The sequence below is a fragment of the Rattus norvegicus genome, chromosome 2, assembly GCF_021556685.1.
Source record: "Rattus norvegicus strain SHRSP/BbbUtx chromosome 2, alternate assembly SHRSP_T2T, whole genome shotgun sequence".
NCBI lineage: Eukaryota > Metazoa > Chordata > Mammalia > Rodentia > Muridae > Rattus > Rattus norvegicus.
The window spans coordinates 148199532-148222572 of NC_141535.1; the positions used below are offsets into that span (position 1 = coordinate 148199532).

A 23041-nucleotide genomic window follows, 5' to 3' on the forward strand; every position below is an offset into this window, starting at 1 on the left:
ACTTCCTCTTTCAACTCCATTTCCCCATGTAATACAATGCATGACTCCTGGTCAAGGCTACTGTTGAGCATCTCCATGCATTGTAAGAGTCCTCCCAAACCCAACACTTAAAACCACGAGGCTTCTTTAACCTGCCTTGGGAGTCCGACTCAGACCACCAGCGCCAACCCTGCAGTCAGAGCCCAGTGAGTGAATGCATACTGCTGCTTTGTACACGTTGTTTCTCAGCATGTCTCTCTTCCTCCACAGCACTGACCCAGGTGGAAATCACTAGGTCTTTTACTGCCAAACAGCCAGATGAACTGTCCCTGCAGGTGGCAGATGTGGTCCTCATTTATCAGCGTGTTGGCGATGGTGAGTAGAATGTCCTCATAGGCACTGGTGGACTAGTGCTTTCGTTACAACACCTATATTCCATATCCTGACACTGATGCTTCAGCTCCTCTAGCCGAGGCAGCCTCAACTTCCCCTCTCGTTTTTCACCTGGTTCCTGACAATTCATGTCCCAACTCAGAAGCTTCTCAGAGCCCTACTGATTGAGAGGTGATGCATTTGAAAAACCTTACCCTGCCCCCGCTCCTTCCCTATGTTTACACACATGCAGTCACTATCATGGTTCCTTTCTTTCCCAGCCCTGCAGTCACCTAATTCTTTCCTCCAGAAGCTTTTGTGCCATGCCCCCTTATTTAAAAAAGGAAGCTGTTCCTGCAGTGCCTGCCCAAAGGATTCCCACTCTGAGCTCAGCCAGCTGTCTTTCTTAGCCTCCTCCCTCAGAGCTTTGCTCATGGTCAGCCTCTGGTGCATCATCGCTCATCGAAACCTTGCCCGACTTCACTTCATTTTAACCTTAACAGGCATCTACTGCACTCAAGTCTCTTCTTGACTGTTCTCCACAGTATCCAACCTACAGAAGAAAGCTCTTTTCAGAGTAAGCTGGCACAGAATGATACCTCCAGGCGTCCCCTGTCTAATGCAGCCTGTTTTGCCTTGCAGGCTGGTATGAAGGGGAACGACTCCGAGATGGAGAGCGGGGCTGGTTTCCAATGGAATGTGCAAAGGAGATAACATGTCAAGCTACTATTGATAAGAATGTGGAAAGGATGGGACGCTTGCTAGGACTGGAAACCAACGTGTAACCTCTCAGACGGCCAATAGAACAGGGCTACTTTTACATTACAATCTGCTTAATTAAAAAGTGGAAACACTTGCCTATAAGCTTGCCAAGCCACCCTGCACTTTGGAAGAACGGCTCCCAGATGCAGTTAGCCCTCAAAGCTCAGCTTTTGCATAATGAACATCCACTCAACAGGCTACTACTTCAGCGATGACAAGTGTTGGTGTGTTTTCTAAGATGCTGTATCTTGGCCTCTCTGCCCCCAGTTCACGCAGAAAGTTGCTCTTCCCCATGAGTTTCTCTTTGGTATGGTCCCACAGCATCAGCAAGTTTGTCTTTGAGTGTCCATTTTGTAAATACTTTTTGTGTCTTAGCCTAATGTTGTTAATTCCAAAAGGAACTAATAATAGGTAGGTGAGCTGTCATGTTTTGTAAACCTCTTTCTGCGAAAGGGAAATTGACACTTGAACTCTGCCACCATTTTCCTTATTAGAAGGAAGGTGAGGAGCCACCCGGTGAGGATTTTTAAAAATCCATCTCATTCAATGTTGGTCTTAGGTAACTATAGCATCGCAACCCTAAACTACTAAAGTGACATGGGATTTACAGCTCATGGATGTGAGAGCATCCTGAAGACAGGATATTACGGGTCCACTGCTAAAGAGCTGACTAAGATTGCTCTGCCTCCAGTGACACATGGTTCCTGACAATTCTGCTTGTTTTCAATTGAAAATGGCTGGAACATATATTAACAATCTTCAGAAAGAGAAAATTAAGCCTAGGCAGTATCAAGATGCCAACAAGGTACTTGCTTGAAATACGTTGAAGCTAGCAGAAATTCATTGCATTCAATACCTGGTAGATGGGTTTGGAGTTTGTTTTTCCACTAGGACAAAGAGAGAAAATGTGGTATAATGCAGTTTATTAAAAGGTAATGAAGGTTTCGAAGACATGGGAAATGTTTTCATTGGTAACTATGATCCCTTTATTCTGTTCACCAAGTAAAATCTATACAGACATTAGCAGGCTCAAATCTTTGTCCCACATCCCTACTCCTGTCTAAACAGCACCTACACAGTAAGTTTCCAGAAGCCCAGTGTGTAGGTGTGCGTGGCTCATATCCTGCAACCCATCCACCTCAGCAGTAAACAGGAGTGGGGCTCCCAGGCACTTCTTACCTTTGGGTTGCCTTCCTTTTGCCTGTGTATGTATTCCTTGCAAAAGACATTCCAGTCCTTGGAGGTAAGAGTTAAGTACATGAATGAAGCAACAGCAGTAGCCCACAGCACGAGATGTCCCAGGATAATAAAACAGGAAATCTTGTGTACTAACAAGTTGTAGTTTAATATGTTTTACTTGAGGCAGATGGTGTTGCTTGAAAGAGGAGTCATTTTGTATTATTTTTTGCTAATACCCATTTGGAGCTATAAAGTAATACTATGAATCCTGTGAATTAATTTATAAGTGTTAAACAGTGTGGAAATATATGCATCCTTTCAGTCAAGCAGCTGAACACTGTTATAAAAGTGTTCCTGTAGAGCAGGTATTTAACAGTCACAGCGTTTCATTTCAACTGTGATTGTTTTGAACATTTTTATGTCTTCTTTGAAATGTACAATGATTTCACTCCTGCAAAAACAGAAATGTTACTTTTGTTCCAATAAATTGAAACTGCTTGTATACTTTCAACAAAGCCTGTGAATTTATAAAGACTTTATATATACGTGTCTTTCTGTGCCAGTGTGATTGATTTACTTGTGGTGTGAAGTTTATGGCCTGGGGATCTGTGGTTAAATAAAAGCTATACTGAAGTTACCTACAGCTAGCGGTGTACTCTCTAGCGGTGTTAACCTCTAGCGGTGTAGCCTCTAGCGGTGTAACCTCTGGCGGTGTAAATCTCTAGTAACCTCTAGCAGTGTAATCTCTTGGGCATGTGTTGGCGTCAGCTACCCTGGGAAATGGATGCTTTTGGGAGTTGGGTCCTACTGTTTTTGTGCTTTTCTAGTAAATCATAGAAGAAAAAACCCAAACCCATCTGTATCAGTTTCCCATTACTGTATGTAAGACTGCCACAAAATGAGTGACTTGAAGCAATACTCACTCCGTGTCTGTGTAGAATATCTTACATTTGAAAAGTCAGAAGTCCCAGGTACATGGCTGCAAGTGTTATATTATCCTTCAGTCATCAAGGCAGCAATAGAATGCTTATTACTGGTACTTAGAACTTAACTCCCTGTTTTCAATCCTTTAAAGGATTCATGATTAAATTAGGCTTGATGATTAACTTATTTTTTTAAGCAGGCTAATGAATGTTTCAGAAATAAGTTTAGTTCTTGGTTAGATCTGTACATTTCCTTGGCTGTGCAACATAAAATAAAACAACAGGGAGGTAGAAGTTAGCAGAGCTGTCTTAGAACTCAGCTTCCATCAGCCACCATAGAACCTTAAGATGCTGGGTACTTCCAACTTTATTACAGCTAAAGAACACCATGTGACAGCAAATGCCCCTCATACCCTTCTGTACCATACATAACTCAGGAGTCTAACGCATCCTTGTTATACTCCTACTCAAGCTTGCCCGGGATCAAGAGCGATGGGTATACCACTTCTAGTAAGAAGCAGAATGCATTATCCTGTGCTCCCTTTGTCCAAAGCACTGGGAAGCCACAGAAAAGCTGAGCCCCTTTGATTTGCAATTTAAGAATGCTTCAGAGTATAGTATATGCTATAGTGATCTGGGTCCCTCAGAACCTTACTCTGGAATGGGAATATAGGCCTGACAGACAAGCGTTTTGCAAGCGTTTTGCTCAATGGACTCTCAATATTATCAAAAGGAAACCAAAACCTCACTGGTACAAGCAAAACATCCCCTGAAATCAAGTTATTTCTATAAGCAAGTGGCCATAGGTCCAGCAAAGACTGATACAAATAACTAGCCAAGAGACACTGGATCCTAAAATAATCAGGAATATTTGCAAATGTTATTTGTAGAGATAACAACAAAAATAGAATAGAGATCTGGTAACTACAGAAATTTAAACAAATCTAAAACACCTAGAAATTACATAGTTAACTATGAGCTTAAACAGTTAAACAATATCCCAAGGGAATTGGAAGAAAGACTAGAGGATACTAAAAAAAAAAAAAATCCCAGAGGAAGTAACTGGAGATTATAAGGATTTAAATGGAGTCCTAGAGGACAGGCAGAGAGTATTACCAGAGGAGATGAACAAGGTGATCTAACCAGTCTAGAAGTAAGCTGTACTAGGAAGGGAGAGTGATCCTGGGCAAAAGGGTGACCTCCAACTGAGTCCACTTCCTGTAGACATAGAAAGGGATAAATGCACAGCATCTACATGTATATCAGCATTAGATAAACGACCCTTAAGATAAAAGGTCTGACTAAAGATAATAATACCTGAATGCTAATGGAGGTTAAATTCAGGTAGACATCTGCATTAACTTAGACCCAAATGTAAAATGCAAAGCTTTTTACTTCTTCAGAAATCAAAGAAACTTTAGGTGACCTTGGTTTTGGTGATAGAAGACAACATCAAAGGTATATTCAACAGAACAAAATTGGGAAACTTAGAATTTCCCTAAAAAGCCTCAGTGAGAAAGTTTTGCAAGTTTATCATCACTGATAAAGGAAATGCCTCCTTTATCAAGGCATTTATTCTACTGTAGTCATGGATCAGTGCCTTGGCCATCCATCAGAGAGGCTTCCTCCTGCAGCACATGGGAACAAGGAGAGCAACCCATAGCCAGACATTCTGCAAACTGAGAGACTTTGGAATGCTCAGTCCTAAATGAGAAGTCTCCATTAAATCCTAAATCCTTCCCTTCTGAGCTCATCGAACCCCATGGAAGAGGCAGAAAGTGTGGGAGAGCCAGGAGGGAGGGAGGACACCAAGGAAGCCCAACCAACTCTTGTTTTGGAAGAAACCCCATTTTATGAGAGGCCAAGGGCTAAACTCCAATTCCAGGAAGATAACCACAAACTTCACCTGAGCATCCTACGGCACTCCCCCTTAACACTCCCCCTTAGCAACAGCCAGTCAAGGCTACAACAGCAGGACCCAGGTACACAGATAACCTAAGACATCCCGCAGAGAACAGAAAACCCGAACATCCTGTTTGTCAGGTAGTTCTGCCCTCAAGTTTGGTTTCTGTAGATTACACCAGAAATGGCAGTTTTTAAAATAGGAACTTACTTACCTGTATCAAAATTCCCCAAGTTCGTTGTAAGCACAAAAAGTTTGAACCCCTAGATTCGGGGTACACTCTGACCCACTGCAACAGGGAGACCTTGCTCTAGAGCTTGTGAGCTCTGAGCCCTAGCTGGTGCTTTACACCGGAATTGGCTCCTTGGTGGTCAGGGTACCTGCAACTTTGGCATAACAGAAACAAGGCCCTCAGAATGAACATAAAGCTCACATAAACTGAAGCAAGACTGAAGCAAGTTCCAGGTCTTTACTAGGTACGTCCTTTGCATAAAGTGTTCAGTGTTTTGATGGAATTCCTGAGAGTGTGAATGAGTGGGTCTCAGATTCTTACACTTTTTCTTCTGTTGGTTTGCTTGTCTAACCTCCATGTGATAGTTTTTATCTTTGTTATATTTTTTAAATGAATGAATGACTGAAAACCCAGTCACCAGGGTAAAGTTTTAAAACTGAACTGTCTCTTATACCTGCTGGGAAAGGGGAAAAATCAGTTTTCTTCAATGGAATGACACCAGATATATCAACCACTCCAGGACAGGCCTAATGTTCAGGAATACTTGACATAATATAACACACTCCACAGTTTGTATGTGTGTGTTTAATTATTTTGAGGGTTTCTTAGGTTTGGGGGTTCTTTGTTGTTGTACTGGGTTTTTGTTTCCTTTTTGGAGAAAGAATTTAAAGTTAGGTGGGTAGGAAGGGGGAGAGGATCTGGAAGGTTTTGAGGGAGGGAAAGAATATGATCAAAGTATATTAAAAGTTTAAAAATTGTTCTACTAAATAAAATGTGTGTTATTCACTCAAAATATACCAGGAACTCTTAAATTTTAACTCCAAGTGCAGGAATGCTTTCAATTTTAAACAAGAGCAAAGATCTGGATACCTCATCAGAGCACACATGTCTCTTAGATGTTGAGCTATAGACCAAATATCCTCAGGCAACTCAAACAGCTAAAAGGGGCCTGCATGGTTACATAGCTGTATAAATCTATGATCCCAATCTCAATATTGGAGGCAGGAGGCAGACCTCTGAGTCCCAAGCCAGCAGGTCTACATAATGAGACCCCGTTAACAAAAGAACTAAACAAAATACTGTAAGAGAAGACACTAATAACCCAAGACACTCATGAGGAAACTGAAACAGGAACTTTTACTGCTAGGTGAAATGCAATAAAGCCTTGGGAAGGCAGTCTGGCAGTTACTGCCACATAATCCCTACCACAATCACAGGCCTTGGGTTTATCCAAGTGAGTCAAAAACATGTCCATACACATAAAAATGTGCATAAAGGTTTACAGCAGCTGTTTTCACAGTCATCTAAACTCGGATGCAACCAGGATGGCCTTCAGTAAATGAATGAATAAGCTATGTATGCATCCATCCATTTTTATCTTAAAATCCAAGGAAAACAGTTGGCTTCTATGAACTGAAAATAAAACAAGAGAAAAGTGTATGCAAAGAGATTGGAAGCTATGGCAAAGAATAAACAAATATGGAAAATATAGTTGACCCTTTTAATACTACCGTGCTGTATAGTTTTATGTCAACTTGACACAAGTAAAGAGTTATCTGGAAGAAGGAAACTTAAATTGAGAAAAATGCTTCCAGAAGATTCAGCTGTAAGGCATTTTAACTAGAGATTGATAGAGGAGAGTCTAGCTCATTCTGTGTGGCTGGGCTGTTGGTCCTGCTTTCTAGAAGGAAGCAGCACAAGCAAGCCATGATAGGCAAGCCATGATAGGCTAGCCAGCAAGCTCCACGGTCCCTGCATTAAAGCTCCTGCCTCCAGGTTCCTGCCTTGTTTGAGTTCCTGTCCTGAATTCCTTTAAAGGAGGACTACAACAGAAAGTCTAAGACAAAGAAACTCTTTCCTTCCCAACTTGCTTTTGTCAGTGTTTCATCGCAGTTATAGAAACACTCAGAAAACCACCACCATGCAACCTCTTCAGTTAGAGTTCAAATGTCTTCAGTCCTTAACCTAGGTGCTCTGGAAGCCAGCTCATCACAAGTGCAACCAGAAATGACTGCAAAATTACTACAGTATAGCTTACTATCCTAGCATAATCCTACTGGTTTTAGATTTAATGCTACAAATTTCTCTCTACTTTAGCATCTTAGCCTAAGTTTTCATAAATTTCAACTTTTATAATAATTTGTATATATTTTGATAATTACATAATCCATTTTATGCACTGACAGACCTTTTTATAAAATTTTCAATAGTTCTTGTCATAAACAGTGCAATCTTTTTAAAATACTGCAAATCTTCTGATGTCCCAGCTCCCCTAAAATATTGAGTTAGAAATTACAGGAAGAACGCTGGAAAAAGTCCCAGAGCTCTAGGACTCTCACCTACCCATGATGCCCATTTTCAGAAAGAAAGCCACTCATTCTGTCTTAAAGCTCTGACTTGAAAATTTCTATCTGTCATGTGTCAAATTTAAGAACTAGAAGGAAAGTCAAAACTTAAAAGATTTTCCCTTGTCCAGCAGGGCTGGCTGGACCCTATCCACTATCCACTGGTTCTGTGTTGCTTCCAAAAGCTGTTGCTCTCAAGATATTCTCAAGACCCAGATTTGTTCTCACACCTTATCCTTTACTTCATGGTTGGTGTCATTTTCCTCTGGCACTTGCTTTTCCGCACGAACCAGGCACTAACAGTATACCGGTCTAAAACAAGCAATCTCCCTAGACAGGAATAGTTTTCAACCCATCATTTGACATGAGGTAAAGAAAATACTCTAAGACAACTAAGCAGAGCAGCAACTAACCACCTGGAAAGGTACTCATTGCTGATCATAGAAGCAAAAATTAAGACAAAAGTGAAATAGAACATTTAACTATATGTTAAAAATCAAACTAAAAACCAATAAAAATACCAAACACTGACTGATATAGTCACTTCAGGAAAGTTCCCTAGTTTCTAAGACATACTTTACCAGGAGACTGGAAAGATGACTTAGTTATCTGAGTAAGGATTAAAAGTCCTTACAGAAGACTTGAGTTCAGTTCCAGCATCTACATGGCAACTCACAACCACCTGGAATTTCAGCTCCAGAGGATCCAATGCTTTCTTTTGGTTTCCATGGATACCTGTATACATGTGATACATTAATTTACATAGGCATGTATACACATTAATTTACATAGCTACAGTTACACACATGAATGTTGACCATCTGATGAAATTATCGTAATCCTGAATATTTACACAGAAAGTAAAAACATGACAACTATATACACATTTAGAGCAGCTTTATTCATTAACAGCAAAATGCTGAAAATACATGAAATGTCCACCAAGTGGTAAATGAATACAATAACATAACCATAAAAGAAAATACTAAACAATAAAATTACTAATATGTACAGTAAGCATGAGTTATCTCGATGCTTATATTAAGTGAAAGAGGCTGGACATATAGACTGTGTGAATCCATTACCAGAAAACCTAGAAAAGGCAAAACTACTGACGAACAACTGCTTCCTGGGCACCAGAGGGTAGAAGCAAGGAAGGGCATTTTACCTGTAAAAGCAACAGAGAAAATCTTAGGTTGATGGGAATGTTCTACATCGAGACTGTGGTGTTGTTAGCTACACAACTTCATACAGTAGACAAAATACATTGAAATTATACTTTTAAATACCTTAAAGCTTTAAAAAGGTATGGAAGAATATCAAAAAACTAACAATGATAACATGATTTACTTTCCTGGATACATTTTCAAATATTCTCCAGTGAAGATGTTTTTTAAAAAAATCAGAATAAAAATGCTGTTTAACATATAGGATTATTACAAATATCAATATAAAACATAAGTACAGTTATTAAAGAATATAAGCTCAGTGTTGAGAATGGAAGAAATTATGCCATCATTTAATTGGTCTGGGTAGACAGATAGTGAAATAATTTTAAAGTAGACTTTGCTTTACAAATGCAGCAAAATATACTTTGTAATTAATTGACTTAAAATTACTACAGCTTTTTTTTTCCAGATCAATTAATGAGGAAGGTACCATATGCATGTACTTAATGCTCTTAAAACATTATGTAAGCAGTATATTTCAATTTTACTCATAAGTTTCTGTTACAGCGTTTTTTCTAGTTTGTTCTTTGTGCTGTGCAAAGTGATGTAAGACAGCTTTTTCTTCTTGACCTATTTTTTAAGAGCACTACAGGACAAGTCATTTTAGGGCTTGGCGTAAATTTTTGACTTAGTAGTCCTAATCTGTGAAACAAGAAGCTGAACGTTCAGAGCACCCGCAATCCACCCTCTATCCTGCTTAGCTATGTCAGAGACAACAAAGAGCAGCAGCATGTGGAGACTAAATACTTGCTTATAAACACACTTTGTGGGGCAAAACTGATATGCTATAACAACACCACTATGACTAAATCTGAGAGTTTAGGGAGAAACATAATTTTGGTGATTCAATCCAAAAGAATAAACTAAGGACACAGTACATTCAAATCTCTGTATACAATGTCAGATGACATATACATGACATGGCAGCAGTACCTGAACCAGCACCGGCAGCAAATCCATGGCAGTATTATGCATATGTCCTGGTCATCTCACAACTTACTAGGGAAATAAGACCACAGTTGATTACCTTAGAACAACCAATGGGTCTTGGATAGGACAAAAGCAACATCTTTATGCTAGAGGTAGGGACTACAACTGGAAAACAAGGAAGGAGTCAAAAGTAGGAGAAAAACAATAACTCTAATAAGCCTGAAAACAGCCTTGTTTTGTCACAGGGGTGTGGCTCAGAAATACAGCACGTATCTAGTACATGTGAGGCCCTTGGCTCAACCATCTCCAAGGTCCCTAGTACAAAAAACAAAAGGGTAAAATTGAGTACTAAAGGTTAAAAACTATTTCATGGACAAATAGTAACAAGCACTGTGTGAGCACCATAAGCATCAGACGCTAGTCCGAGCCCTTTACACGTATTCCCATATTTAACCCTCACAGTCTTTACCTGTCTCTCAAATAGGAAAGGGGCTGAGCTGAGACAGGAACTCCAGCACCACATCCAGACGCGTGCTCAGTTGCTACATTATGCTACACAGAGCAGGAAGGTAGGTTAATATAAGAACCTTTTAAAAAAATTAAAAAACAAGCAAACAAACAAATAAAACCAATCAAGGGAGCCAAGTGAGAGGCAGAACTCTAGAAATCAAACCAAGAAGTTAGCTGAGACTTATACATTGTACATTTTATTAAATACTGGGCTTTATTACAACAAATTACTTAAATAGAAATTCATTTTTTTAAAATGGGGTTGTATTTAAATTCTTACTTCACATTGCTTTTTGGCCCAACTTTCTATTTTTACTGTCTCTAGACAGTCATTATGGACAGAAAATTAATTTTGCATAATGGCATAAAGGAATTTCTCAATGTTACAACTTTGGGAATTCTCCCAAAGTGTGGACATATCTACAACATAGGATAAGGTCAGAAGCATACTGCTTGTTCCAATGTCTTTATAGTAGCTAGATGGCACTGTTTAGTCATGCACATTAACTCTTTACTACTCAATGAAAGGTTCTAACTTACACACAGAAGGCAGGCATGACCCAGGGCTTGGCATTTTGCCAAAAACTAAAAACAAAATAAAACCAAAAAAAAAAAAAAAAAAAAAAAAAAAAAAAAAAAAGACCAGAAATTATGGACATCAGGATAGGTTTAGGCCACCCCAGAAAACTGTCAGCTGTAATATCCATCCTGTGATCGTGGTGGCAAGTTCCTTGGAATAGCCTTTTCTTGTGTTTTGATCAAGTCTAGAATCGCTGACAGTACTGCACAGTCTCTGGATTTGGTGTCGTTCCAATCTACAGGATGAGGGCACTCAATCTTCTCTTGTAGAAGGATATCCAGTTCCTTTCTTAGTCCCTGAGGAAGAAAGCACACATGCTCATCAGGGAAGAAGGATTTTTAGATAACAACACAGACAAATGTGACTTTAGTGGTGACAAGGATTTTCAGAAGCTATTACAAAGGAGGGTAAAGATTCAAACTCTAATCCTTAAAGTCATCAGAAGAGTATTACTGCATCAAAAATAATTTGGAAAACTAAGATCGGTCAACACTATTGGCTCTCTTGCAATACAGCAAGAAGCAGTCTTTTTAAAAATCATTTGTCTTGGAGGCCATGATGTGCACCATGGACTTTGTGGAGGTCAGACAAACACATGATTTCACAAGTCAGTTATACACTTCCACCACGTATGCTCTAAGGCCAGTGCAAGGCCAGGCCTTCTAGCTCTGTAGCAAGCTGCTTTGCATGCTACTCTACCTTGTGGCCCACAAACTCTCTTAAATGCAATCTAACAGACAACCATTAACATCAGTACCTTAACAAGATGAGCAATTCTTTCTGGAGACTGAAACACAATCCATTCGTCTACAGCAATAATTTCCTGATCCTTATCTTTCTGGATGGAAATATCTCCTCCAAAGAACAAGAGGCAGTATGGTGAGACTTCTGTGCAGTCGTACAAGTATATCTGCAAGGAGCGTTAGTTCACGTGCATGATGAGTAGGAAAGCATTACTGTCACATAACATCCCAGACATCGACCAGCTTCTTTCTAAAATAGGTATTAACTTGCGTGTGGTTTTGAAAATTAATTTTGAAGAAAGAATCTATCCTAAATCCTAGAAATTTTATATTTCTGTTCTAAACTGAACATTTTATGAACATCAAAACTAACCAATAAAGATAAAATGACTTTTTATTTATATACCCAAATAATAAAAAAGCTCACTCTTCTGGCCACTACTTGACTTATATTGTCACGCCAACAAATCTTTCCACAGTGAAAATTCCTGACAGCACTTTTGAAAGCAGCCTCACAGAGAAAACCATATAATATACCAAATGATGTACAGTAGTACATCCTTATAGAAAAAAGCTGTAATTGATGTCAGAAGTATACTTTTTATGGTATAAAATTAGAAAGCTACAGGACGGACTTTCAGATATACAATTATGTGAAATGCTCACTTACACTGCTTGTTCTCATCTTCAGGTGATAGATAAGCCAGTTGTAGTGGAAGTCTGTCTGCTCCACATTGACAGACTTAGGATGAATAGAAACCAGACCATCAGACTTTGTGTGAACTTTCACCCTTTGAAAAAGTTACAATACAGTTCTTAAGTGTCTCAAGAGATTGTTCCCCCATTACTTCAAAAACACTCCTTAATGGTGTTAGTATACAGTACATAATAAAGAATAGAGCACATAAAAGGACTAAGGAGGAGCTTACACTGAACGACCACTACCCCTAATTGAGACAATAACTGAAATAATCAACTAAAAACTTCCATTGGTTAACTGTGTTCCCAAAAGAACCCAAAATTAAAAATTAAAATTCTGTCGAAAAGACTTTTACTAAAACTGATTTTAAATTGTTTTTTAGATTTACTTTTGGTGTATTAATGTTTCTATCTGTGCAGCACATGTGTACTTACTGTCCACAGAAGCCAGAAGAGGCATTCTACCCCAAGACTGGATTACAGATGGTTGTGCGTGGCCATGTAGGTATTGGGAGCAGAATGCAGGGCTATGAAAGAACAGCCAGTGCTCTTATCTGCTGAGCCGTCGCTTCAGTCCCTTTAAAAATTTTTTAAACGCCCACTCAAATAAATTTTCAATTTCAAAATACATATATATTCAGAATAAGTTTGTGGCAGTTTAATTCACTCTGACTTAGGGGCTTTCTTTTTCCTGCAGTGTTTGTTTTGTGTGGGAAGGAGTGTGTAAAGGAGAGGGAGAATGAGGACCATTCTCCTCCATCACCACAGAACTCAGGGCGTCAGAAGTGGCAACAAAAGCCTGCCTACTAAGCCATCTGACAAGACCCAGGGAACTTTTTTGTTGGCAATCATTTTGTAAGTCAATTTGTTCATCAGTATCATTCAGATAGACATTGCACAGTTTGTTTTTAAACAATGGTAATGGTAATATATTGGATTTGCTACTTCATAAACCCTTCTTCTGAGTTTTTAAGATTCTACGGTTCATAGTATATCAAATCCTATCATACTTATGGTTTATTATTCAGAATAAAAATATAAATTACTTTTTCCTCAGTCAATCTATCATTGTGGAAACCAGGAGTTAGGAGATTTCTATATACAGCCTTACAATCTGTCTCAACCCCGCAACTCTGTTAATCAAGCAGGAAAGCAGACAACATACAAATAAATGGGCACAACTGTGTCCCAGTAAAAAGGTCTTAAAAAACTTTTGGCTTATAAAATTTGTAACTGCTCCTAGCACCAACCATTGAACAAGTACAATAATCCAAAGAGAACTCTTCTCCACGAAGCTCTCCCATGATGACAGGAGATGATAAAATGTCTGTATTTTAATATTAGTCTATTAGAGTATTAGCAAAGTTATGATCTAGCAAACTGCTGGCATAGACAGACGTGGAGGCAGGGGTGGTAGCTCACATGCATAACCATCCCGTGTGAGGAGAGGCAGGAGTTTGAGGCAAGCAGAGGTTATGATGTAAAATCGTGTTTCAAAATGAACAACAAAACCCCCCAAAACCCAAACCAAGTTAGACTATTTACAACGTAAATAATTCAGTCACATGAAACTTCATCCTTTTACCCAGAACCCTGTAATTTGACCTATCCCTAAGTCTTGGGAGCTATGTATACAATGGAGAATGCTTAACAGTATTCCTGGACAAAGAAACACAAACGATCTCATCTAACTATGATAACAATAAATACATCCAGCTACTAGTTAAATGTTTCCTGGAGGGAAATCACCTGTTTGAGAATCGCAGCCCTAAAACATTATCTTAATGTTGGTCATTCTGGGCAGACTATATCTTTTAATTGTGTATAATCACACGATGCCCAGCATTTTCATTTACATTAACCCTAATATTTTACATTTTACCACACAGTTTTAAACCATAATTTCCCATTGCCAGTAAATACCTATGGTGTTTTGCTACATAACCATTAAAAAGCATCTGGAATCAATCCTTAGGATAAACTCAAATTAAAATATAAAATTATCAATAAAATGAACTGAGCCAATGACGACTGAACACCTTCCAGAGGGTTCAATACCCTTGGCCTTCCTGACTGTCAGTGCCCACACTAGACTAAACTATGAGGCAGAAATATTCTTCAACGCTATTGCCAACTGCTCCTAAGGCTATGGGGACACACTCCACTTCTCCAAAGAATGGAATTACAATTTTATTCCAATAGCTATCCAACATGCACACATATAATTATCTTGTTAACCTGTTTTGTAAATGGGTGATCATGTAAGTGACTAAATCTGTGTTGTGAGGAACAGATCCCAATGTTCACCAATTCCTATGCATCTAAATTACCAAACTTGTAAAGAATCCATTTCTACTAGAGGGTTCCAACGGTGCAGAAAGAGCTGTGAGTAGTTCGTAACAATCTTCAATGCTTACATTTTCCTTTTTTTACCCAAATTTAGTCGGATTTTAGCAACTTTGGGATATAAACCAGCACAGATGACAGCTTTAATGATCTTCTCATTATCTATAGGGAAAGGAAAGTAGAATGTGGAAATGAAATACTGAAGCATGGACCATTAACGGGAAGTGAGTTACTGTTCTTTGTTGTGTTTTGTTTTGTTTTTCTTTACCTGAATTTATATTAGCTTTTGGATCTTTGGGACTTCTACTGCTTACAAATCCAGCTCCAAGAAGATGCTCAGCAAACTGTCCCTTCATGTTATGCAGCATCTAGAGAGCAATGGTAACAGCTAGAAACCTTCCATGTACAGGGTCTATAAATCACACTCACCTCAATTTAGTTTTTAGTTTCCCCTGCCTTACAAAAACACTAGATCCATGATGTAATACATTATAACTAGGTTTATTTTACTTATAGGTGTGTATATATTTTCTGTGAGTCTTGGTACCTGTGGAAGCCGGAAGGCTTCAGAACACCTAAAATATAACTGAACTTACAGCCAGTAAAGAGCTACAAGACTCATGTGCTGGAAACCAACTTGGATCCTTGCAGCAAGAACTTTTAAGTGCTGACCTCTCTCTCCAGCTCAGCAATTAAATGTGATCATTTATGGAGGGAATTGGTAAATCACAAAAACAAATTTCTGCAAATAAATTTTACTGGAACACAACTATTTCTACTTTCTATATCCTTTGTGGTTGTTTCTGCAATCTAATAACAAGTGAATATTTTTAAGACACAATAGCCTACAAGCCTAAATTATTATTTGGTGGGGAAAAACTGCATGATATAAGGAACAAAAAAAAATCCAGTAATGTTTAAAGAATTGCTCCATTTTGTAAGATACATTAGAATTTTCTTTTACTCTTTTAAAACCAAGTAGAACACCCCCCCCCCAAAAAAAAACCCACCAATGACCAAGCTTCAATACTGTTAATCTACTAGCACAAGAGCATTTTCCTCAAGAGAAAGCCTCAAGCAGAAATGATGGTTGGCTTAGTATAGTGGAAAACAGTTGTCCCCTTGACTCGGCAATCTTCCAAGTCATAACACTGTAGACACTCTGCACAGACACCAACAGAAGGATTAGAAAGAAGCAGAGCTTAAGAATGAGATCTTATTTAGTTATTGGATTTTTGAAGCAGGATCTCATATGGCCCAGGCTGGCCTCACACTACATAGCTGAGGTTGGCCTTGAATTCCTGATACTCTTCCTGTCTTTACCTCCTGCGTGGCAGGATGACAGGCATATTACCACTCCAGCCTTGAAGTCAGCTATTAAAATTATAAAAGCTCTTTTTAGCTAGGCATTGCAGTACAAGTCTGTATTTCAAGCAACTTGAGGCTCAGAAAGAACTGAGGGCTCCAGACCAGTCTAAGTTGGAAGCAAGACTGAACCAAAAGTTTTTATAAAGCATAATTAACTTTTATAGTTAAAATTAGTTTTATAGAAATGAAAACAGTTCAGATTAGTCTGTTTTCACAACTACAAAAACATTTTCTAGAGAATATCTTCAAATTCAACAAAGAGATTATAGTAAGTAATCTCCTGGTCATTATAGCATTATAATTTTAGGGCAACCATCTCTACATGCAGTCCCCACTGCGCAGTTTCCATCACTACTCTGTGTTCCTTCTGCTTTCTACACAGTTCCAGTGCGTACTGTCAATCATGCACCATGCAAGCTCCACTGTTGAAATAGTCATTGACTCCCTGTCAGGGGCTGTTTTCAGAACCCAGAGGACAGCACTTCTCTAGTGCTTTCCTGAATGTTTCTTCTTTCTCTTTACAATTGACTTACACTTCAACTGGATGATGCTATTCACATAGACAACCTGGATTTAGACATCTTTCCATAAATTTTAGGCATAATTTACATTTTACATTTCAGGGAATGGTTTCTGATATGTGTCTGGTAAGTTTCCACTACATGTGACACACTGATAGAGCTTAGTCTTGCCCTTCGACTTTTTATTTATCATGTTAAAATTATGTTTTCAGCTGCATCCTAACTACAAACAAAGCTTTTTTTGTCAAGAATCTGTTTTCCAGGAGGCTATTTTGTTGTACTCTTTGGCCTTCAACTTGATTTCTTAGTTTAGCAGCTCAATTGTCAGTCTCTTTTAAAAATTCACTCTTATTAGCTTATTTTCTTCCTTGTGTTACTGAATGGGTATGTGAAATAGGCTATGCCCACTGTAGTTTTGGGCTACAGTATCTATCTGAGTTGTCACATCACTTTCACTCTGTGATAACCCAGCATTTTTTATTAAAATAGTTAATTTCTTGACACACACACACACATCCTTTGAATGTAGTTAGCATTTCCTACAGATGTGTAAATGCTAATCTAGTCTATGGGACTAGTATATCTTTCAGTAGTACCTGTAGTGTGTTTGAAGAGAGAAAATATTCCCAGCAGTAGTCTTTTTCATATCTGAAACCACGCCGTTTAGCTTCTTCCCAGCCCTATTGGACAAAAGAAATGAAGAAACTCACATGGTTGGCCACACCAAAAACTACTGAGTGGTGTCCATCTTACTTTACTAACAGTTTATTTCTTTGCAGGTGACATCTTCTCTGTAAAAATGTCAAAGAACTTTGAAACTCATGAAGCTCCTTATGATCTTAGCATCACTGACACACTGTATTTATTTTACATAAAATCTTCAATATCAAGTATTCATTAAAAACCAATATTAGTAAATAAATTTCAATGCATTAAAATTTCAACTTTAAATCCATGGTTTCTTAACCAGAATAAGCAAAGGGGGAGGAGAGGCTGTCTGCAAGTAACTCAGCAGGTTACTAAGCTTGACAACCAGAGGTAGATACCCGTATTGTGAAAGGAGAGACAGAACTCTCACAAGCTGTCCTCACTGTCAACACACTCCCCCCAAAAATAAATAAAACTTAAAACTTAAAAAAAAAACAAAACAGGGAAAACCCGGAAGAAGCTGAGGAGGGAGATTCCATAGGAAGACCAGCAGTCTCAATTAAGCTGGACAACTGAGATCTCTCAATGAGTCAGCAACCAGGATATACAGCAGAGGACTGCCTGGTCTGGCCTCAGTCAGAGAAGATCCACTTAACCCTCAAAAGTCTTAAGGCCCGAGGGAGTAGGGAGGTCTGGTGGGGTGCAGGTGGGTGGGGACATCCTCTTGGAGACAGGGGACAGGGGGATGGAAAAGAGGTATGGCATAAGGAACAGCCAGAGGGCAGACAGACCAGGAGGGGGATAACGACTAGACTGTAAAAAAAAGATTAAAAAAGATAAGAAAAATAATAAAAAGGAAACAGGGAAAGAGAACGATTAAATGAGTTCTGGAGCAATATAGTTCTAAAAGATTAAGATTTTAAGACAGCAAATCTAGACTAATATATCCTGCAAAACAATGATCATAGGTAAAGGAGCAAAAACTTTTCATGACATAATTAGCTTATGAAAAAAAACTATACTGACTAGACTAAATTTAAAGAAACACTGGAGCGGATTTGTTGGGTTGAGAAGAGTTGTAAGGAGAGAAAAAAGCATCACCAAGATAAACAATGGAATTTCTACCAAGAATACAACCAGTAAAACAACACACAACCAGTAAAACAACAATGATTGTAGTCGGGTTAGGGTTAGGATTAGGGTTAGAAAAACAAAAACAAAACAATGATTGTAGTCAACACACGCCACCTGTTAATTAACTTTAAATCTTAAGTCCATTACTAGAATTAAAGACAGACTAACATCAATCCAGTAATAGCAGGTGGTTTCAATACATTGCACTTTTTCCAAAGAACTGGTCAGTTGGACAAAAAACCTGAGCAATACACTGTAAGCCCTAAAAATCCTAAATACACAGGTAACATGAACTGAGGTTGTACTTATATACATATGTGTATATATACTTATATACACCTGTATATATGATTTTGATATGTATCACTGACTGAAGAGTAGTTATAAATGGACAGACTATCATGAAGTAAGGCAAAGACACAAAGGAGCATCATATATGAAAAACAGGATGCAGTGGTCAACTCTGTCTTATTTTTTATATAAGCCTTTCCCCAAAAGATAAAGATGAGATCTTGTATAAGACAGTTCATTTTTATAAAATGTTCACCAAATGTTAATCATACTCAGCAATTTATCCCTGATATATAAAATGGTCATTTACAAGTATTTTACAACAAGCTCCTGAGTAATCTTCTAAGCAGGACAGCAAGTTTTTCTTACCTCAAACGCATTCACAACTGTCAGATGATCACTTCTAGTTTCCTTTGCCAGTTCCTTTCTTCTTGCATCTGCAATCTTTTCTTTTCCCTAAAAAAATAACAGTAGTAGCTTATAATTTTTGGATGTAATAATGATAGGTATTTTACTGAAAAATCTAATGAAACACAGATGTGAACAGTAAATACGCTGGCATTAAGTGCCCAGCCCCGTTTCTGTCTCTCTTACCAATGGAATGACAAAGGGATCTTTAAAGCTGAGACTGGCAGCAATGGTGAGGACTGGATCTAAGCAACAGAACAAAGCTCCAAAGAGAATCATTTTTCCAATATGTGGCTCAACAGGCAGTCGGGCTAAATGGACTCCAAGAGGTGTCAATTCTTCTTGCTTATCCAAAGCACTCTGAAAGGAAAGAGTCTGCTCTTAGAGTAGGTTCAGCAAAACACACGACGAAAGCTAATGTAGTTAGCTGCAAACATACTATTCATTCTCTGAATACCTAAATCCCTCCAGCATCATTTTAAGTACCTTCAACAAAAGCCAAAATAACAAAACCATAAATTTTAATGTCAGCAAAGGCAACTTATGCAAACACAACAAATCTACAACATGGAAACGTTATGTCAGAAATTAAATCCCCTGTGGTAAAGTAGTTCTGAAAGGTACCGAGTGGGTGAAACGCAGTCCCCAACAGTCTAGTTTAGAGGCTAAGATGCAGAAAGAGCTAAGGGTTACACATGGCAATAATGTCCGTTCCAATCTGTGTAATCTGTAATCTGCTTTAAATGAGAGCAGCTAGAAAAGTATCTTGAAGATACCAGGGAAATATAAAGACACAACCGAATAAATAAGTGTTAATTCAAGCAGTGTATTTATATTAAAAGCCTATCGCAATGCTACCAAACCCAAACTTAAAAAATTATCTACAGGGATGGTTTCTAAACTGGTGACATATAGAAACATGTCTTCAACATCCTCCAACCCTACACTAACCAACGCGACTTTACAGATAAGTAAAAGTACTTTCTCTACATGGTCCAGTACAGAAGAGAGGTGCTCTAAAGAGTATGTGTGAACATACCTAAGGCAATGAATTGCTAATTGAGTCACAGTTTAAGTCACCGCGACAGTAGTAGGCAGCACTTCTAATCTCTTCTGCCTTTCTTACTACTCTGGGCATTAATTAAGGCCAATCCTGTACCTCTCAACATGAATGACTGTCACCATGTAGTCAGTCGCTTACAGAGTTTCTCAGAATATAAAAAGGCCTAACAAACCAGAAAATTTAAATATAAACAAGATATAATAGTGAATGACGGTTCAAGGATTATTTACAACATCATAGGGAGAAGACATTTGTTCATATTCTTTCAAAATATGAGTTGCCTCTATAAAATATCTACATTACAATTAAATTACTTGAATGTGACAACAGAGCATTAAGGTTATCAGAAAGAGAAGACTAGACCAACCTACTTCAAGAACACATATGCAGACCACTAAAGAAAATGTTCAAGATTTCATGTAATTTTAAACGAGTACTGCAAAAAAGCTCAGGAAAATGTGTATCTTAAAAACATGAGGAAAGTCTCATATCAAATCTGACAGTGCTCTACTCTGGAGTAATAAAAACTTTATGTAGTGTTTTAACATGCTAAATCCAAGTTATACTTAAAAGAAAAAAAAAATCAAAATTACCAGTTCCATTAGATGTTTTATGGAGAGCACTACTGCCTCATCTGATGGTGGATCCATTAACCTACTCAGAAAATAAGCAATTCCACCCAGCCTCAAGATCTGTGAAGACAAATAGAGTTATATGGATCAAAAAGTCATAAAATATGTATTTAAAAGTTTACATCACACTTCTCTTTTTCTGGAGGAGGACCAAACCCAGGGCCTTGAGATTCCTAGGCAAGTGTTCTACCACTGATCTAATTCCCTAACCCCACATTACACTTTCTAAGAGCAAATCTACTAATGAGAAAAATTATCAAGTTACAAAATTCTCAACAGGTTGACTACTATCTTAGAAATAGGGTAGTGGAGCACGAACATGCACACACTAGAGAGAGGATAGAGAGGAGGGAGGGAGGGAGGGAGGGAGGGAGGGAGGGAGGGAGGGAGGGAGGGAGAGAGAGAGAGAGAGAGAGAGAGAGAGAGAGAGAGAAGAGAGAGAGAGAATATAGAATATTTGAAGATGTAAGAACAGCTAGCCAGACCTGACAGGAGGCTGAGGAAGGAGGATTAACAGTTCACTGTCAGCTGGATTTGAGACCATCTCAAAGTTCAAAAAAGAAAAGGGAAAGACACAGTTCATCGGTAGAGAGTTTGCCTAATAGAAAGTTGTGGTTCAACCCTCTGAACCACAAAAATTAGAAAGGGTAGCTGACATTACTGACTCTTAGATGTCCAACAGTGTTTAGGAATTTTGTACAGCAATCTGCTCAATCAAGTAAGCAAAGTTTCCAGGTAGAAAGTGGGAAGCAAACATAGGTACCCTGATTCTAACATTAACTTGATATACATTAAGAAGGAAGTTCAAGTAGTTTTTTCACACAAGCAAAATGAAATGCATAAAAAGAATCACTTTTTGTAGGTTCATAATATACTTTTTCTATTAAAAATGGTGAAAATTATAATACCACCTTCCATGTAGTTTAATTCTTCCCACTAATATACCTTTATTTGCAAACAAAGTTCTTCCAAAGGAGTTCTCAAAATTTCTGGTAGTTGGTAGTCATCTAGAAGACTTGCTCTAAGACCATTATACAGATGATAACAATGACCAGGCTGAACTCTTAATAAGGAAAAGACAAGAAAAAAACAGTATCAAGAACATGACTTTTAGACCACCAAAGGAAGAGCAGGAAGGAAAGTATCCAGTATCCATTCCTCACAAAACACACACATAATTATTCCTTCAGGTCTGTGAAGCTCAATTCCCTCCTATATATTTGGAAAGACCCTAAACCCAATGACCAAATTTAGTTTTCAAAGTTCTGGTTCCTTTTAAAACATTTTTTTTCTTTTAACTAATACATTGGTAATTTTATGTACAGTATAACATACTTGAATATATGTTATATTAATTATCAGTCCATTTGCATATCCTTATTTTGTTCTTTAAGCCTTCAAGCACCAAGTATACAATACATTACTCTGAACTACAGCTGTCCTGTATTAGAGAATACTACAACTCACTCGTATGTCTTGGTAGCTCTCATACTGTAGCTCCAGAAAGCAATGAAAGATACTCCCATACATAATTTGGTTCTTATTTCTGATGTTCCTCTAACTTCGCTCAAAACTGCTAGATTTATACTGGTCAGGCTTAGAGTTGTAACAAGAAATATGCCCTCTTAGGCATTTCTGCAATACTCCCTGCACTGTATTAACCTACATGTATGAACTGAAAAACATTTAATTGTATGCAATTTAGTAAGCTCTCAGACAACGGAAATGTTTGTAACTTGCCACAACTAATATGACAGAATTTCTGAACAGAATAATATTTCAAGACTCTGGCCACTGTAGCAATAAAAGATCTAAAACTTTTTTTTCCCCAAAACTCTGCAAAGATTCAATATATAATACCTAATATTTCTCTGGTGGTACAGACCTACCATCATCTAGCACCGCAAAGAAACTAATGGTATTTCCCAAGGGGCCACATAGTATAATGGTTTTTTGTTTTGTTTTTGTTTGTTTTTCTGTTCTGTTGTGTTTTCTGGTCTCCAAAATAAGCATCAATCTAATCAGGCTTTGTACATCACATTATAAGAAACTATCTGAAAATTAGATTAAACAGAGACAAACTAAACATAGCAAACCAGCCCAAACTATATAGATTGAGCACACATTTAAAACAGAGACAATGTAACAACCAAGAACATTTTAACTCTTCTTTCCTTACATAAGTCCATAAGGTGACACTCTTAACCTATAATGTGTCAGGAAGCATTGGAGAACCCCAAAAGT

At 38.1% G+C, this 23041-nt stretch overlaps 2 protein-coding genes across 7 annotated transcripts in view; one reads left to right on the plus strand and one right to left on the minus strand.

Moving 5' to 3' along the window:
- Arhgef26 (Rho guanine nucleotide exchange factor 26) overlaps positions 1–2929 on the plus strand; it is a 118463-nt gene extending 115534 nt beyond the window's left edge. Inside the window, 2 exon segments of the mRNA NM_001427682.1 lie at positions 250–354; positions 994–2929. Of these exon segments, the coding sequence (NP_001414611.1) occupies positions 250–354; positions 994–1136 (248 nt within the window). The 3' untranslated portion in view covers positions 1137–2929.
- Positions 2930–8461: 5532 nt separating this feature from the next.
- Positions 8462–23041, minus strand: part of Dhx36 (DEAH-box helicase 36) — a 38043-nt gene continuing 23463 nt past the window's right edge. The window contains exons 16-26 of one of the 6 annotated variants that reach the window (XR_015663152.1): positions 21743–21860; positions 20759–20857; positions 19289–19462; positions 19064–19150; positions 17218–17301; positions 15001–15100; positions 14804–14894; positions 12358–12478; positions 11702–11854; positions 10324–11240; positions 8576–8863 (exon numbers count right to left, since the gene is read on the minus strand). Coding sequence is in view for 1 of the 6 variants with exons in the window: in NM_001107678.3 (NP_001101148.1) it covers positions 11055–11240; positions 11702–11854; positions 12358–12478; positions 14804–14894; positions 15001–15100; positions 17218–17301; positions 19064–19150; positions 19289–19462; positions 20759–20857; positions 21743–21860 (1213 nt within the window). In the remaining 5 variants the exon portion in view is untranslated. 6 annotated transcript variants of the gene reach the window in all.